Source organism: Rhipicephalus sanguineus, chromosome 5 (assembly GCF_013339695.2).
Source record: "Rhipicephalus sanguineus isolate Rsan-2018 chromosome 5, BIME_Rsan_1.4, whole genome shotgun sequence".
Classification (NCBI taxonomy): Eukaryota; Metazoa; Arthropoda; class Arachnida; order Ixodida; family Ixodidae; genus Rhipicephalus; species Rhipicephalus sanguineus.
The window spans coordinates 198,999,327-199,018,569 of record NC_051180.1 but is presented as its reverse complement, the minus strand read 5'-3'; the positions used below and the strand labels follow the sequence as shown (position 1 = coordinate 199,018,569).

The 19,243-nt window shown below is 47.9% G+C and overlaps 1 protein-coding gene across 1 annotated transcript in view; it reads left to right on the top strand.

Moving 5' to 3' along the window:
- Window positions 1–19,243, top strand: part of LOC119394566 (alpha-mannosidase 2C1-like) — a 343,801-nt gene that overhangs the window by 40,892 nt on the left and 283,666 nt on the right. Inside the window, 1 exon segment of the mRNA XM_049416109.1 lies at window positions 2,736–2,850. Within this exon segment, the coding sequence (XP_049272066.1) occupies window positions 2,736–2,850 (115 nt within the window).

The window sequence follows — 19,243 nt, the reverse complement described above, 5'->3', positions numbered from 1 at the left end:
CCTGGAGCTCAAAGTAATAAAGATGTAAAGCAGTGATTCCACTCCTGCGCCAACTGCGCCAAAGTGCGCCAAATTGTATTTACTGCGCCATCCTGATAATATCGAGGAAATTTGCGCCAAACTGCGCCAAAGTCTCGGGTTTGGGGGCGTCTATCACCGGCAATCGCACCGCCGGCGCGTCAGAACATGTGCAGCTCGATCTTGGGACTGCCAATAAAGTCGCAATCATGGACCAAGAATTATTGCGCTGAATAAATAGCGCTCGCGCGTGCGTTCCGAGTAAGCCACGATGCCATGCACGGTGCCGACGCAGCTTATGTTCTGCAAGTCGGCTCGACAGCAAAACGCGCTCTCCGCAGAGGCTCGTGACGTCTAGGCCTATCGGTAGCGAGAAAGTGCGACGGCGATTCATCGGCGGACGTCGTCTGTTCCAGAAACGCTGCTGATAGCTCGTTTCAAGCGTCGCATGGCACGTAAGGAAAGCAAAAATATGTTCATTAATAACTACATGAGTGCCGCTAAAATGTCTGTCACTTCTGTTTCCGGACATCGCGGAATGAAATCTGGGATCGCTCGCAGTAGATACTATATGGGACAATATCGAATTTTCCTTGCTTCGCGTTTATGGAAGAGCACGCGAACGGTGGAAACGCGTTGACACTTTTCCTCAGATATATTTTATCCATGGATCTTCATCCAGAACAGCTTTTTCGTAATTCCTTCCGCCAGCACGCGTCCGAGTTTGTAATCACTCTGCGGTAAATACCCCCTAAAATTTAGGCCCTGCCCTTTCGAGCTCACGTGCTAGGGTTCCAATTCGAATTTTTGCTTGCTTTTTTAAAAATGTCATCTCATTAGTAAAATCATATCTCCTGGTCGGAGCAGCCGCAAATGCGCAGCTGTCAGTAGCGGGCCCGTCGCTTACGGCCCACAGTGAAGCGGCTACGCCATGCTACACGTCCGCCCTCGCTTTCGGGGGTCAATAGCTAACGGTTAAAAAAACTCAGTTTCGCTTCAGAGCGAAGCAATGAATGCGATACCAAAAAATTGTATTGTGAAACGAAGTAAGAGTAGCAGCTAACACTTTTGGATCCAAGAACCGAAGCGTTTTCTTGCTCCGAGTTCTCTAAACGCGAAGTAAGCGTTGAGAGCACAGCAAGTTTACGAGCCGTCTCCTGATGCCTCGAGATAGCGCGCGCGCAAGCGACTGCGCCCTTCGAACGATGCGCTCCACCCCCCCCCCCTTCCGCTCCCCTGGCGTCCCTTCATGCTTCTTACGAAAGACGGGCGGGGCGTTTCCTCTCTGTTTGATGAGCAATCGACGGCAGGCCCGCACGCGGGAAGATGTTATCTCATGCGCTGTCCGTGCGGCGGAGACAGACGGCCGGCTAGTTTAATCTCCGCTTCAGCCGCGTTGTCGCCAGCGCTCGCGAGCTTTTACCCGCGGCTAGAATGCGCGTGGTGATGTTATTAATTTGGACTTTATACGGAAAATTACGGCAACGGTGACGGCAAAAATCCGCCCAGAGTGTCCATATAATTGCTATCGCAAGGGTCAATGTACGGGGCAGATTTTGCACCCCCCCTCTTAGGTGATAGGGGGGGGGCGCCCCCCCCCCCCCTGCCCCCCTGTGCGCACGCCTATGCTCCTGAGTTGATTCTTTCCATGAGATTTGCAATGAATCGAAATATTTCTAGCCTTCATAAGAGCCCCATAATAATACTTAGGTGCTTGAATGTTAATGCAATATGCTTCTGTATTGCACTCCAGGATGTAAAATTCGCTGCTCCAAAGTGCTCCCAGATGCAAAATTATCTGCTACAAAGTGCTCCAAGATGAAAATTTTGCTGCTCCAAAGTGCTCCAAAACGTAAATTTTGCTGCTCCAAAAATTGCTCCAAATCAGAAGTCCTCGGTAGCATCACTGGTAAAGAAAAGGAAGACCAGCTATAAAGACACTAAAGTAACGCAATGAAAAACACACAGGCGCTACTTTTAACAATTTGTTTTTGTGATCTTGATGCTACTTGTAACATCACCTAATCTGAGCACATCAGTGCACAGAAATCCCAAGGGATCGCATGACAACAATGTATTACATTGTCACACCCAGAAAATTGCGTTCTTTTTTTGTGAGCACAATACGCAGCATGGTTATGCATGTTTCACCCATCTTTTCAATTCCAATTCTCCTTTGATGATCTCCCTCGAGAGCTGGTCTCTATTTTAGCCAGCAGCTCTGCAAGTTTCAAACAAAGTAACAGAGCCGTACCACTTAAAAATGCTCCACAAGAAAAGACCACCAGCTATGTTTTTTGCATTGCTGTTGCAAGTGATTGTTAACGTAATGGCTAGTTTGCCTAACCGTTGCCACAACTGTAAGCAGTAGACTACGCACTCAGCATAGCATGGTCTACACACTTGTTTTCATGGTTCTTTTTGCAGCCATGTCTGTGTTTTCCTTGCACTTTTACCTTCATTAAAGTTGGTTTACAACATGCCCAGACTGCCGCGCTGGTGAACTCTACATAATGTTTAGGGGCTTCAAGAGGCTTGTGATGCTAATTTCATGTGTGTATGCATCACCAAATGATAAATGTCAGAGTCTTGCATTTACTCAAAATAAAAGCGATTGGAAACCTTGAACATGTCCACTCGCGCTAGAGGTGAAAAAAAAAAAAACGAGTGTTGTGTTTCATGCCAATTTTTGTCAGTATTGTGATTTCTTTCAACAGATTGTCATCGACATTCCAAACAAGTGGTGTGGTAAAGAAGTCCACCTACGATGGGACTCCGAGAGCGAAGCACTCCTTTTCACAACAGACGGAAAACCCCTTCAAGGGCTCTCAGGTACTAGTGTCTGCTATCAAGCCCACTCACTGGCCGACAGCAGCTCATTCAGGCTTAAGTTGACACAACAGACTGTAGGACTCTGTTGTTATGGCTGTGTTGGTTCTAATGACTTAATAAGCATGTACTACATGAAGTAGCTATCATAATCAATGCATTTACCTTGGTCTCTATTTAAGAAATGCATTTCCCTTCAGTTATCAAAGTGACACCTAAAGGAAAGAAATATTTAGGCAACACTGATATTTTCAGTGATTCCGCTGGTGCGCCAAATTAGGTTTACTGTGCCATCCTGATAATATCGACAGAAATTGCGCCACACTGCGCCAGAGCCTCGGGTTTTGGGGCATCTCTCACTGGCATTCGCACTGCGGGCGCGTCAAAACATGTGCAGCTTGATCTTGTGGGTACCAAATTTGCAACCACTGACCAAGAATCAATCAGCTGAATAGCCCGCGCGTTTGCCCCGAGTAAGCCATGGCGCCATGCTTATTGCCGACGCAGCTCCTGTTGTGCAGGTCTGCTCGACGGCAAAACGCGCTCTCTGCAGAGGCTCATGACGTCTAGTTCAATCGGTAGCGAGAAAGTGTGGCGGTGATTCACCTGCGGACGTTGTCGGTTCTAGAAACGCTGCTGATTGCGCGTTTCAAGCGTTGCACGGCACGTAATTAAAGCAATGTTCATTAATAACTACACGCGTGCCGCTAATATCTTATCATCACCTTTGTTTAATGAAAAATATATTTTATCGATGGATTGTCATTCAGAAGAGCTTTTTCGTAATTCTTTCCTCCAGCACATCCGCGTTTGTAATCGCTCTTGCGGTAATTACCCCATAGAGGCTCTACCCTTTCGAGCTTGTGAGTGCTAGGGTACGTCTCAATTCGAAGTTTTTGCTTACTGGTTTTAAAAATGTCATCTCAATAATAATAGAATGCCTCCTGGATGGAGACGCCCCAATTTGGTTTCAATATGCGCAGCTGTCAGTAGCAGGCCCGTTGCTGACGGCCCTGGCATTGGAAGGCCCACTGTGAAGCTGCTACGCCTTGTTACACGTCCGCCCGTCGCTTTCCAGGGTCAATAGCTGACGGTAAAACAAACACAGTTTCGCTTAAGGGCGAACCAATGAATGCGATACCGACAAATTGTATTGTTATACGAAGTAAGGCTAGCAGCTAACTCTTGGATCCGATCTCGTGTAACTCAACAAAACGCTGGTTTAGAGAATACGTCCGCTGCAGGGATTGAAGCGGTTTGCGTGCTGTCAGCGAAGTAAGCGTTGAGAGCATAGCAAGTTTACGAGTACTCTCCTGATGCCTTGAGATAGTGCACGCACCAGTGACCTTCAAGTGACGCAGGCCCCCCCCCCCCCACCCCCACCCTCCTCCCGTCTTCTGGCATACCTTCATGCTCCTTACGAAAGACGGGCGGGGAATTTCCTCTGTTTGATGAGCAATCGACGGCAGGCCTCGCACGCGGAATGATGTTATCGCATGCACCTGTGGCGACACACTGCGCACAAACCGGCGCAACGTCCGCCTCGTCACTAGCTAGCCCGGCGTGACACGGCTGTATGCTGCACCACGCCTCCGATAAGGGACAGTGCCACCGCAGGGTCACCGGAGGCTCACGTCACTGACGGTGGCTATAAACCCAAGCTGCCAAGCTAAGAAGTTACCATTCTTTCGCTACCCGGCTGTGCGCAGCGTCGCTATGCTTGCCCTGCTGCTGCTACTGCGCTAATAAACACTCGTTATGTTTTATGTTGGGATGCGTCCTTCCGTCGACACGGCATGCCACACACCCACTGTGCGACGGAGACCACCGGCTCGTTTCATCTCCGCTTCAGCTGCGTTCGTTGCCAGCACTCGCGATCTTTTACTCGTGGATAGAACATACAATGTGCGGGTTGATGTTGTCAATTTAGAATTTATATGGAACGTGACGGCGACGGCAAAAAACCGCCAGTAGTGTCCGTATAATTGCTATCACAATAAAAAAAAAAATTGAGGAGCCATTTCATTCTGTAAGGTGGATGACCAGCGAAGCAGTTTAGCGCGCGGCACAGTGGTTGCCACGGTGGAGGCCAGTTTGTTATGCAAGGCCAGGTTGTTAACGACCAGGCCAGCAACGTTCAATACGCAATATTAATGTGAAAGCGTTAGATGCCTCATGAAACTCGAAAACTGACCGTCGGTGGCGTCAACAGGAGTGATGCAAAAAATTATCATGTGATGATGTCGTCATGACGTCATAGATCGCTCAAACTTGTGACGTCATCATGACGTTAGACACTGTGACGTCACATGATGACGTTATGACATGACATAGTCGCTTTGCACTGTTTCTGGATTGGTGCGCCGATCATGGAGGCAGTGCAAAAAAAAAACCAGGCAAGATGCAGAAAGCCTGCAATGCCTTCGATCCTGGAGGCGGTGCAAAACCACGTTAGGTGCAGAAAGCTTTCAGAGGGGCCGTGGCGGAGGATCAGTACAACGAGTGGGAAGAAAAAGAAGAAGGTGGCTTTTGCCTTCAATGCGTCTTAGGCGAATGCATAAGGGACCCTGTGAGCTTTTGTTTGCACTGCTCCCTAGAGGGCACCAGGGGGTTTTTGGCGTTCGAACGGAATGTCGTAGCTCTATACAACTCGGCAATGGGCATGTTTGGGCTAGTGGGCATCGATATATACAGCTTCGCTGTATAGCATCAATGTATACATCAGTAATGTATACATCAGTAATGTATACATCAGTAATATGTACATCTTCGCTGTAAAAGGGGAACAAAGTTTGTTAAATTATGTAGTCCCCCGTTGAACAAACTTTTGGACACCTTGGCGGAAGCTTGACTTGAAGCGGATCTTCCAGGCAACCTGGCGCATGCGCAAAGGATGATCTGGAAGCACTGAGAATGTTCTTGCTACAGCACAGAGAGGCCTCAGAAAGAGAGAAGGGAGTTTCGAAGGCTTTTTGAGGCTAGCTGAGTGACGTCATGTTGCACCCAGCAGTACAATTGATTGAGAGGAAAAAGAACCTGGCTTTCGCCTTGGAGGTGTCTTAGGGGAATGCATTAGGGACAGTGTGACTCTTTAGCATTGAGATGTACCTTGTCAAGATGTTAGCATTGAGGCACTGTTGCACGTTGCGGCATTTGTCTACCACGTCTGCTGATAGCCACATAGATGTGTTTATAGTGTTATTTCATTACAAGTACAATTTTATTGATCCAGCATTCTGTTTATTTGATAGTGTCAGAAATAATCGCTGAAGAGGTTATTCCAGAAAATTTAACCACATGATGCCCTTAATTTTTGCATTATCAGGTGAAAAAATTCGGCATGTCTCACGCCTTGTGGGAATCGGTTTCAGGCGAAGCATCCGGCCAGTAATTCTCTAGGTTGCATTTTTTGGCTTTGAGCCAAGCGTTAGGATGTAGATCGACGTGTTTTTGTAAGTGTAGTACTAGTTGTGTGCACATCATGAGCTTACCAGGAACGTCGACTACACTGGCGTCTAAAGGGTAACTTACGTAAGTCTGACGTAACGTCAGAACTCATGTTAGACCACAGATGTCAGTATTATTGAAACGAAGTCTACTTTACGATACAACAATGTGAATATCATATGTAACTTTTGTTAGCGTTTTCCTCCGAGGTCTAGTAACGCTTAAATATAGCTTGCTGAATCATAGGAATACAAATGTAATGTTTATTAGACTGCTATAAAAGTGCAGTCAACACTGGAACCACAATTGACGCCGGAATGATAGGAGTAAATATATAAAGTTTATTGCTTTGTTATAAAATTAGATAGCCAGCACTGCAACTACAATTGTCATTGCACTGACATTACGCCTGCATAGGCTGTTTTTCCAAATCAGCTTCAAGACCTGGTGTGGCTCTGTGGTAAATACCCGACTGCCATGCAGAATGCTTAGGTTCGATTCCTGCTCGGATCCTGATTTTTATTCCTTACATTTGTCGGGTCAACGCTGCCGATGTCGGTTTTTCTTAACGCTCTCGCATTTAAGTTACTAATGTCTGTCCTTGCCCTTCCTGGGTAGATATAAACTGTCAATCACCTGTGGCGCATAACCGTACACCGCGGCCCGTGGTAAACGGCTATGTGCCACACGTGTCTGGAGGAAAGGGTTTGACGACGTACACGACGGGATTTTTCCGTTATTCTTTTCCGTTATTCATGTCATGGACCGGACAGTCATATTCGCCAAATCCTCTTACCCTCTCATGCCGATTTCGGTCTACACAAAGTTAAGGAGGCGATCATGAGAGCACGCAGACGTAGGCGGCTAGATAGATAGATTAGACAGACAGACAGACGGACGGGTGGACATCCGTCCGTCCGTCCGTCCTGTCAGCTGCGGGCGGGCAGGGCGGGGCAGGGCGGGGCAGGGCGGGGCAGGGCGGGGCAGGGCGGGGCGGGGCGGGGCAGGGCAGGCAGGCGGGCAGGCAGGCAGGCAGGCAGGCAGGCAGGCAGGCAGGCAGGCAGGCAGGCAGGCAGGCAGGCAAGCAGGCAGGCAGGCAGGAACGCTGAATGTGCCAAAGGTTCGCTAAGAAATGCTCCGCATTTAAAACTCCCAGATAGCAGTAAGAACGCGGCTGACAAGGACTGATATTTTTTAAAATTTGTAAACGAGCGTAAACAAGAGCTGCAGCAAGCTAATCAATTAATCTGCTTTCGTATCTTTTCTTTTGCTGTGTTTAGTTTTTAAGGGCGCGTGTTTCATACGGTTAGTTTCGTGACTGTCGGCATTATGATGCATTTTGAAGTTATTGTGTAACTTGTTGCTTTATCGATTCACGTATAAACCACATTGTATATGTTTCTTTTTTCTTTTGAAATTGTATAAAAGCCAGGGCTGAATAAAATTTTATGTACCACTTATTAAGTCTACCATGTGCTTTACTTCGGCAATGCTGGAAGCAAATTCTGCGTGTTATCAGGTTCGCTTCAGCCCATGAACTATGGTGTAAAAAACTGCCTGCTTCAATCTTGCAGGACAAAAAAAAAATCGGCCAAATAAGTGACACTAACTGTCCCGTTCTCATGCTGAAACGCCCCCACGGAAGCTCACGATTACGCTGCCCGTGCGCAAGCTGCGCTGCCTCTTGCCTGGAGCAAGATGGCTGCCAACGGTTTCCCAGGCTTCACCCGCTCGCGAGGGCGCGTATTGGGGACCTCCACTCCAGAAGTTTTTGTAAACCTCCTTGGGCCCAATAGAGTGCCCTGCGGGCGCGCGGAGCACTATGGAAAAAGCGCGTATGCCGAGCAAGCCAGCTGTTCGCTCGCCTGCTGCTCGTTGGCGCCGTGATTTCAGTGGGACCATGAAACGAAAAGAACACGTCGCCGCTTCTTGACTATTCCTGCGCCGTAAATACTGCACACATCCAGACGCATCTGCATGTATCTCTACCCATGAAATGCGAAAGGATTAACACAGTGCAGTGTCGGTATTACCGAGCGGATATGCATCGGATGTAGCAGTTAAGCAGCATGTGTATTATCGCGTGCCGATCTCATCAAGATGTATTGAATATGAGCTGGAACACCGAATTCATTCTAAAAGACAGGGCATGCAAACACGGACACAAGGAAGAAGCCAAGACACCACAGACGCCGACTAACAACTGCAAAGGCGCAACAACGCCGAAAAAAAAAAAGAAAACTTATTTGTGCATGCCCGTGCAATAGGCGAACCTATCAATCCGGCACGCGTGGGGGTCTACATGACAGATAACTGTTAAGGCATTTGATTTCTTCTTATGCAAGTTAATCGACGATTAATTCACGCATGCACTATCACTGCTATCCATATGCCATGCATCAATCAACGCGTTTCTTCATTCCTACGCCGGTACAAAACTGCGGATGCATCCAACTTCGACGTGCAGTTACATTCTCGGCATGGTAAAGAAAGATTAGGAGGTGAGCCTCCGGTTAGCGATCTCTTATGTTCCAATAATCTCTAACACAGTGGCCCGTCTGTCCTACGTGGAAGCGGCCGCATCTAAAAGGAACCTTATACACCACACCTGTACGGCAATCAGTGAATTTGTTGGTGTGTTTTACGAAACAAATGTCGGTCCGCATCTTGTCTATTACGTGCTCATTCTTTCTCTGTACAGCGGCACAAATCTTACCTAGCCTGTGACATACCCAATGAATCTAAGGAATGCTTTTACGACACGTTTTTAAATGCGAAGCATTTCTTAGCGGACCTCAGGCACTTTGGCCGTTTCTATCTACGTATCTATCTATCTAGCCGCCTACGTCTGGGCGCTCTCCTGGTTGTCTCCATAACTTGTAATATACCAAAATTGGCATAGCGGGGGATCAGTGTATGACGAACACGATGCACTGGTCATGACATGAATAACGCAAAATACCTGTCGCGTAGGTCATCAAACCCTTTCTCTCAGTCATGTGTGGCACATGCCCGTATACCAGCGTTCATGTTATGTGAGTATGTGTCAAAGGTGATACAGAGTCTCAGCCAACACAGTAACCGCGAACACACACATTGACACGCAATGAAAGTGATAATAATAATAAGTGTTGGGGTTTTATGTCCCAAAACCACAATATGATTATGGCAGACGCCGTACCGAAGGGCTCCGGAAATTTTGACCATCGGGTATTCTTTAAGGTCTACCGAGATCGCACAGTACACGGGCATCTAGCATTTTGCCTCCATCGAAATGCGACCACTGCGGCCAGGATAGAACCCGCGACCTTCGGGTCAGCAGCCTAGCACTGTAACCGCTACACCACCGCGGCGGACGCAACGAAGGTGAGGAAGCTGAAGACAGAACACCCCTGGAAGACGCTCAACTACCATCCACTCGTCCACGTGGTCCGCAACGTGGGCCACGTGAATTACGCAGAAACCGGGGTCAGTGCTTCCTACAATAAATCTGCTGAGAGAACCAGGCCTCTCATCATTACCAGGGACTTAATCATTGATTTATCAAGACCCAACAACACTAGGTCGTTATACTGCGTGAAAGGCGGCTTGGATGTCGACAGGGCATCAAAAGATCTCTCTGCCATGTCCACGACAGCAGGCGTCATAAATCATTTTATTGTAAGAGGCATCCAGGATTTCCACCAGCTGCACTATACCTCGCACTTCACTACACTTAGACACCTCATAGCCGCGATCATGAACGGATCAGATTAATAAGTCCGGTCGAGCTGTTGGTGCTCACTGATCACAGGGATGAAGACCTTGTTGAAGAACTGTCAAGAACCCGTTTTACACATACACAAAGGTTCGTGAAACATACGTGCGTTCTCAGTCATAACGGACAAGTATAAGCTTCAAAACCAACGCCGAGCGGCGCCACATCTCTTATCGCAACTGGGGCCATCTACGGCCTCAACACTGCCGCCCCCGCTTCCGCGCACGCGCAGAGTTCTCGGATTGCATCTGTGGTGCGTCACAATGTAACTACCGCTGACTAGCAGTGCAGGATCGTTACGCAACTGTAAACAACTGGCTATATAATACATATGCGACTCTTGAACATATGAGTGTGTGTATACCACTTCCGCATTTCTCTGGGGTCATTCCGTAACGTTTCGCTCAATGTGAAAAATTACGCCACAGTCATCATCTTGTGCATGCGTCGCATAACATCGATTCCCATGGTACGTGGGATCTGCCGAAATTTTTTTTTCTTATCGAATTTTTGCAATCATGCTCGGACTTCACAAAACCGACTTCTTTAAAAGTTCACCGACAGTGGCCACTGCAGCGTGGATAACCTGCATCTAAAAGATGTACATGTAAGTTAAAGATGTAGATTTCGGCCATCTAACCGAATTCACGTTTATTGAACGATTACTTGTAATGTACTGATATCAGCGAGGCGCATTGTATTGCCAGAGACAGTTTTTCGCTTGAGCATTTATTAGCACTCTTGCGCTTGCCGACTGCACTTAGTCAGTATGGCCTTGAAAAGGTAATTTCGTATTGGTCCCGAGCGCGACTATACATATCCACAGTGTGGTCACATGTGAGGCAACATGCGAAAACACAACCGGCGTTTGTAAAATATAACATTTGCCGTAAGTGTCAATGAATGGTGATAAAAGCGTATATTTTGTTACCTGCGGTACGAGCGGCGCGCACGCTGTCTAATCAATGCATCTTACTTTGCTAAGTGCATCCTGTCTCGCGCAATCTTTAAATATTAGAGCCTGACCTAATGACCGCTCGCGGAATTCGTCTTAGGAAACCGAATTGTATCTTTCTGTTCAAATTATGTTGTGGGGCATGCTGGCGCCAAAGAAAAAACAATAATAATGATGCTTCGGAACCGCTCAGGGGGTGACATTGGCACGCGGGAACACTAGACAGATGGAAATTGTAGAGAGGCAGTGGCGTAGCCATGAGGGGGGGGGGGTGCACACCGGGTGCGTGCCCCCCCCCCCCCCCCCAATTTTTTTTGCTATGGCATACAGAGCCTAAAATGACACTTGACCGCATCCGCCTGCCGGGCCCCCACTTCAAGTCAAGAAGGTGCCCCCCCCCCCCAAAAAAAATTTCTGCCTAAGTAGAGAGGTCGTTGTAGTTAAACACAGAAGTAGTTCACGACTGATTTACGCAGTAATATGTTACATCTCGTCGCATTCACTTGATCTGACAAGTGCTGGCACAGCATAAGCGGTGAGCTAAAGCGTGAGGCCTCCATGCTGGGTGCGGTGACTGCTGTGGCATACACACTTTTCCCATGAGCACTTGCGCGCCCGTTGGTGGCGCTCATGTGCTTGAAAAAGGTCTGTTGCACAATTTTTGACTTCTAAACGCTGGTCGATTGTATGCAACAATGATCTTGTTGTTATTAAAGATGTCGCTTTCTAACAGTGCTATGACACAGTTGGTGTCTGCGGCCGTGAAATGGGTGAACTCATCCACGGCGACCAAGAAAGCTTGGGTTCTTTTGACGCCTTCACTTTTCTTAACTTCAGTGAAATCAAGGTGAACTACTTCGAATGGGATATTTGAGTACTATTCTGGCATGACCATTCTATGTAACGCACATGACACGCCTTGACATAATTGGCAATATATCTGCTTTCGTGTTTTTTCTTGCAAATCTCTGGGTGAGCTTGTGGTAGGTCTTTGAGAATCCATCGTGTCCTCCTGAATGTGGACTGCTGTGATATAATCTCAGGACTTGTTTCGGGGACACACATCTTCCCATTGCGCAACTCCATGTCTTGCACACCCTCCCAAAGCTTCAACGACTTAATGCTTTCTTCAGGAATTTCTAGCAGCACGTGAAGGCGGGTTAGTGCGTCAACGTCCTGGTGCTTCTGGCCTGGTCTATGCATTATATGAAAACTGAATAGCTGAATTTCTCTCACACATCAAGCTATTCAGCCCTTTGGCTGTGCAAGTTGCAATAGATGTCAACGCCTGGTCATTGGTGAACAGGTTGAAATGTTTACCTTCCAGGTAACTTCTGAAGTACCTGAGTGCCATTATGACGGCTAAAGCTTCCTTTTCTGTTGTCGTGTAGGTTTCCTGGGTTTTTGTGAATGTACAAGGATAGTAGCCGATGACCTTCAGCTCTCTTTCTGGTTGCTTGCCTTCGTCACGTTGATAAAGGAAGGCCCCTGCAGCATGATGAGATGCGTCTGTGTATGGCTCGAACAGTAAATCAAATTCAGGCAGTGTCAGTACCCGGCCGGATGAGATGGCTCTGACAAGTTCCAGGTAGCTGTTCTTGCATTCGTCGGACCAGACGAATGGAATTCCTTTCAGGGCCAGTGCGGTCAAACATTTTAACGCGATAGCATTAGAGAGCTCGTGTCGCAGAAATTCCGGTGTCGGTGACGGCGTCATTGGTTGTGAGCGAAAAATCGTCCGTGACTGAAAAATCGAGAAAGATGCAAATAAAATAAACTATAAAAATATTCGGTTCCATTGAGGATCGAACCCGGGCCGTTTGTGTGGCAAGCAGATGTCCTACCACAAAGCCACCATGTTATTTGCAACTGCTTCAGAAAAAAACACTACATAAATGCCATGTAGTGGAAGGAGTCTCAACGCATTTTGTTCGGCAGGTGTCATGACAAAAATGAGCCCATTCGGCGATTTGTAGGCGCATTGGCGAGGCCATCAAACTACGTTTTTTGCGCGACATCATGCTTCGAAAAAAGCCGGGATAGTGCAGCCATCGCTGCTAAAAACACACACGAACTTTCAAACGGCTCCAAAAATGGACAACTATGTCCGTCTAGTGGAAAACATATCAAGCCAACACCTGCTTTCTAGAGGAGGCGTTGATCAATCAAACAGCAAACGTTAGATAATATGCTGCCCTCTGTGAGGCATTGTGAGAAATATGTCTCGACTCTTGCACAGGGAAGTGCTTTAGATTGAAAACCTGTACCATTACTATAGATACATCGCGTGCGCATGTGTGTCTGTGTGCATGTGTGATTTCGCTATCGCGTTCAACTCTTAAAAGCGAAGCTTAAGGGCCCCCCAAGTTTTGTTTTTCTTGCATAGTCTTCTATGAACGCACGGAAGTGACCTGCGAGTCCAAGAAACACTTGTAAAGAATGTATGTCATAGGGCTTTGTCAGCTTCTTGATATGCTGCACGCTCTCCTCTTTAGGGCCCTTGGTTCGGCTGTCGAGAGTTCTTCCCAGAAAGACTAAGTTTTCTGCAAACGACTCTCCTTTATGTTGATTTTTAGTCTAGCAGTTCTAAGTGCCTCAAGGACTTTCTCGAGGTGTTCTCTGTGATCTTCCCGTGCTTTTGAGTATACAATGATGTCATCCACGTACACATTACAAAATTATTCCGATAAATTTCTTGAGTACTCTATTCGTCATCTTCTGCAACCATGCTCCAGAGTTTTTCCATCCAAGGGGTAGACTGTTCTACTTGTAGATATAAAGAAGAGTGACAAATGCGGTAAACTTTGTAGCATCTTCTTTTAGTGGCACCTGCCAGTATCCTTTACACAAGTCAATGTGGGAAAACTGCTGACATCCTCCAGTCTCGTCAATGATTTTGTCGTGTCATGAGAACTCTCGACACTCTCCAGAGAGGGCGCCACATACCTGTTGGGATCCCGCCGCTAGGAAGGCTGGGACGGCGACAGGGGCTTCGGGGGGCAGAGGAGAAAACATGGCGGAAGAATAAACGTGTTGTTCGTTCTCTTGTTTGAAACCTGACGTCTCATGGTCTTCCTCCAACCCCTCGGCAACACGACATGGTGATGGAAGAATAAACGTATTGTTCGTTCTCTCGTTTGAAACCTGACGTCTCTCGGTCTTCCTCCAACCCCTCGGCAGCACGACAGATTTCATCAATTCTTGGCAATAGGTATGGGAATAGATCGGTCTGTTTATTTATTAGTCTGTGATCCGTGCATAATCGAAATGACCCATCTCCTTTTGGGGCACTTGTAATGGGCAAAGCAAAGGATAAAGTTGAAGGCCTGATGATTCCTGCGTACAGCATCCCTTGGAGTTCCTGCTTCAACCAGACTTTCTTGTCATGACTGAGGCTATATGGCTTTCTCTTGACAGTAGTGCTGTCACGTAATAAGAAGGGTACCTCAAACGCCATTGTGGCTTCTGGGTATGGACCACTGCACAGAAGCTCTGGAAACATCAATTGTGTATCTTCTCTGGAAGGTAGCTTACGATCAGTCCTATGGGCGATATGAAGTTTACCGCACTCTCTTCCAGCCGTGACCACGTCGTTCCAGAGGATATTAACCTTCATCCGTGTCATGTTGGGCCTTGAAAGATAAAGTCAAAGTGGGCCATGGGAACTAACAGAGATTCAACCTTTAATTTCTTGCCTTCATACTCTAGGTAAACTTCTATCCATTGTGGGCATTTATCAGGCACTTCATCATCTGTACATTATCATCATCATATGGTGTTCCTCGTCGTCTTAACTTGTGGGGACAGAGTGTTCGGTGCCTCCGATGAGATCGGTTCACCAAGCCTTGAACGCACATTAAAGGCGTGTGAACTACTACGTCACAAGTGGTGGAGGGTGCTCATCGGTTCCCTGTCTTCTGCTTTCCTGCTTTACCTCCTGGAGCTTCGTTCAGGTCGCCGTTTGTGCCACTTGTCCACCAGCATGACGCAGCACGAATCCTCAGGTCTACCTCCTCCGCCACGACTGCCGCAGCTCCTCCATCTTGGATCGTCAGCGGGCCCCATCGCGATCCCCATCTATTTGCTGGACTTAGCAATGAAGATGTGGAGGATTCGCTCGACCAGTACGACATAGTGAATGCTGCGAACCATTGGGACAATCTGCACAGGCTCCGCCACGTCTCCTACCTCACAGGCGTGGCAAAGACTTGGTTTTTCAACCACCAGATTGACTTTCCCGACTGGAGCACTTTCAAAAAACACCTTCGACAAGTGTTTGGTACTTCGGCAGTTCAATCCGCCCTCGCGAAGAGGACACTTGACACTCGCAAACAAGAACTCGGCGAGTCTTATACCTCGTATATAGAGGATGTCCTCTCTCTTTGTTGACGCGTCACTGCCTCCATGGCAGAGTCAGACAAAGTGCGTCATCTCTTGAAAGGCATGGGGACTGTTGCCTTCAGTGCTGTGGCCATAAAGGACCCGACTACCGTCGCTGATATTGTAGCTACGTGCCTGCGCCTGGACGAGCTTGAATCCGCACGGTTGCAGCTGGACACCCCTCATAACAACTCTACTGCCGATCCCTCGTTGCACGCGATGGTCCGTGCCATCATACGAGAAGAACTGAAGTTGCTCAGTTTTTCAACAGGTTCGGTCCCTTCTCCTGCCTCCAGTACCAATTTGCGTGACGTCGTTAAGGAGGAGTTGGCGGCTATGCCTGGTGCTGTGTATACAGACCCTCTCGTCCCTAGGCCACAACCAACATACGCCCAAGTCGCTGCAGTTACCCCAGCCGTTGTTCCATCGATTCCACCGAAGCCGACGCCAGCCCACCTGGCTTCAATATCTCCCAGTGCACAGAACCAGCCTTACTATCCACCATGGCGCCCGATGCAACCTACCTGCTACTACTGTGGATATCGTGGACACATTGCATGTTTCTGTCGCAAGCGTCAGCAAGATGAGTGTCGCGGTTTTGACACTTACAAACCGGACGACTTTTCCACTGGGTCCACTTTCTAGCACCATCCTTATGCTACGCTTCCCGGCTGCTCTCCTTCTCCACCTGTAACGTCCAAGACGGCTCCTAGCTACCGTCCTGCGAGGCGCTGCTCGCCGTCACCCCTTCATCGCTCTACGTCACCACTTCGACCAGCGTCTCACTTCGCTGACCGTCGCCCAGGAAACTAAATTATGCAGCTTTTGGAGGACAAGCTGCATCTAGCAAAATGAGATAAATTCCTCCAGTGCGTCCCCATAATATGATTTCTGTTTTGGTAGAAGGCATACAAGTGGAAGCATTAATAGACACCGGTGCTAGTTTGTCAGTTATCCACCGTGGTATGCATTCACGTCTCCGGAAATGGACCTATGCTGCTCACTGCTCAAGGGGACGCCATTTGACCTTCCGCGATGTGCACTGTTCATGTCAATATTGATGGATTTCTGCATTATGTACAATTCGCAGTGCTTAGTTTGCGTGTGCCCAGCAGCTCATATTAGGATGGGCTTTTTTGTCAACGAAGTATGCTACCATCTGCTGCTGGCAACGTATTCTCCACATGACTGATACCGCCTATTCGCTTCATGCACATGACACACCACTTCAGTTTCTTGCTGCAGAAGACACCGAGCTACCTCCACGCAGTCAGCAAATTGTTGCCATCACGTCTGATGCCATTGACCACGGTGATGTACAACCATCTGCACGCTGTCTCACCAGAGGATAGCCTTTGCATCAGGGCTGGTCCGTTTCGACGATGGCTGCGCATTCGTTTGCGCAACAAACCCGACGTTCGAAAAAATTCTGATTCCTAAGGGCATAACGTTTGCTTGCATCGTTATATCAGAGCCTCTTTCTGTTGTTCCTCTTCAAGCGGCTTCTCCTGAAGATACTCTGTTGGACGTTCTGTATCCATCTCCGCCCTTGAAGCTACCATCAGCTCAGACCTGACCCCTTCGCTGTCGCAACAGTTGCTCGCCTTGCTGACCAAGCATCAAGTTTGACGTGCATTCCCCTGTATTAGGGCGGACATGCGTCACCGCGCATCGGATTGAGACTGATGGTTGGTCCATTGTTCATCGTCGATCATATCTCTAGCCGAGCGGAAGGTCATCGAAGAAAACTTTGACATGTTGCGACAGAAGATAATACGCCCCTCTGCTAGTCCTTGGTCATCTTCCGTCGTCCTAGTGTGGAAGAAAGATGGTTCTGTGTGGTTCTGCGTAGATTGCTAAACAAGATCATGCACAAAGATGTATACCCTATGCCACGTATAGACGGTGCCTTGGATTCGCTACAGGGGGCCGAGTACTTCTTGGGTCTCAATCCACGTTCGGGATACTGGCAGATACTGATGCTTGAGGACGATAAAGAAAAAACTCCGTTTTTGACACCAGATGAGCTTTACGAGTTCAATGTAATGCCCTTCGGCCTCTGCAATGCTCCCGCAACATTCAAGCGCATGAGTGACACCGTTCTGCGTGGCCTGATGTGGAAGACTTTGTGCTATTTAGACGATATTGTTTTCTCGTCAACCGTTTCTCAACACCTACAACGTTAGGAGGAAGTGCTGACATGTCTTGCTAACCCTGGCCTTTAGCTGAACACGAAAATGTGTCATTTTGCCAGCAACACAATCAAGGTATTAGGCCCCATTGTGATTAAGGGTGGCATTCGTCCTGATCCCGATAAGGTTTTGGCGTTTCTTCACTTCCCTCGTCCCGAAAGGAGCAAAGATTTACGCAGTTTCCTTGGCCTCGCTTCCTACTTCCGCCGATTCATACAAACCTTTGCCTCAATAGCACAAATTACTCGGTTCTGGTACTCCCTTTCACTGGTCTCCCGAATGCGAATCGGCATTTAGCCATCTGAAAAATGCCCTCACATCCAAACCAGTTGGCGAACCAAAATGGCGAACCACATTCGCCATTTTGATGAAACAGCACCCACACTCCTGCATACTGACGCTAGTGGCCACGGCATTGGTGGTATTCTCCTGCAGCGAGATGAGTCATCACATGAGAGGGTCGTCGCGCATACAAGCCGCGTACTGACCGATGCGAATTGCACCATCACTGAGCAGGAGTGTCTAGCTGTCGTTTGGTCGGTGCAGAAGTTTCAGCCTTATCTACATGGCCGTCATTTTATCATCTTTAAAGACCACCATGCCTTATGGTGGCTTTCCATACTCAAGTTCTCAGGATGCCTTGGTCGCTGGAATATAGGTCTGCAAGAATACGACTTCACTATTATCTACAAGTCTGGTAAAAATCACCAGGACGCAGATGCGCTTTCTCGCTGCCCACTTCCTACGGCACCATACACTTGTTCCGCTACTAATCTCAGCGATGAACGCTCGGACGGTCCTTCCACGTATGTCTCGTCCTTTGCCTCTCTTGACGAGATCTTTCCTGACGACCATGGCTGAATCATATCTCATCGACTGGCTGAACCTTACTGTCAACGCATCATCATAGACCGCCTTCAGGGAAATTCACGGCCGCCTAATGCCCGCCTTCGTCGACAGCTGACGCAGTTCAAGCTCGATAACCGCGTCCTTTACCGTCATATCTATCACCCAGACGATCAACGCTGGGTGCCCGTTCTGCCTTGCTCTCTTCGAGCTCATATTCTTGAGGCCTATCACGACGACATAACTGCTGGTCACCTTGGTTTCTAGAAAACGTACGACTGCGTTAAAGGAGTACTGACACGATTTTGAGTCATTGCAAAAGGGACATTTTTCGTTTCCTTGGTATGCAGTGTCAACGCTCTCCACACACCGGAGTCAGATAACATGTATAAAATATTTTAATTTGACTTTGAAGTTTTCGTCGCTGAGCATCTGCAAGCCAGCCTCACTGCAATGGACATTATCCCGACGAGTCAACACAGTGCCCCCGAGTTTGCGAGCTCAGTGTCCTGCATGCAGCCTAAATCGCAGAAATCACTGTCAGGGCCACTGGACGACATTTCACTCATCGTTGTTTATGTGCACCACGAGCAGATGACAGATTTGCCGCTAGTACGTCGCGAGTTTCTGTATCCGTGTGACGTCACACTGCTATGAAACGTCACTGAGAAGCCGCTCCCTCGATATCAAAACCGAAAATGTCTTTTTAAGGTAGCGGTAATTAATATGTATTCGATGCATTCCCAGGCACCACAATATTCGTTTTAGGTTTCTTGACACCAGTATTTTAAAATTTTTAAATTCGTGTCAGTACACTTT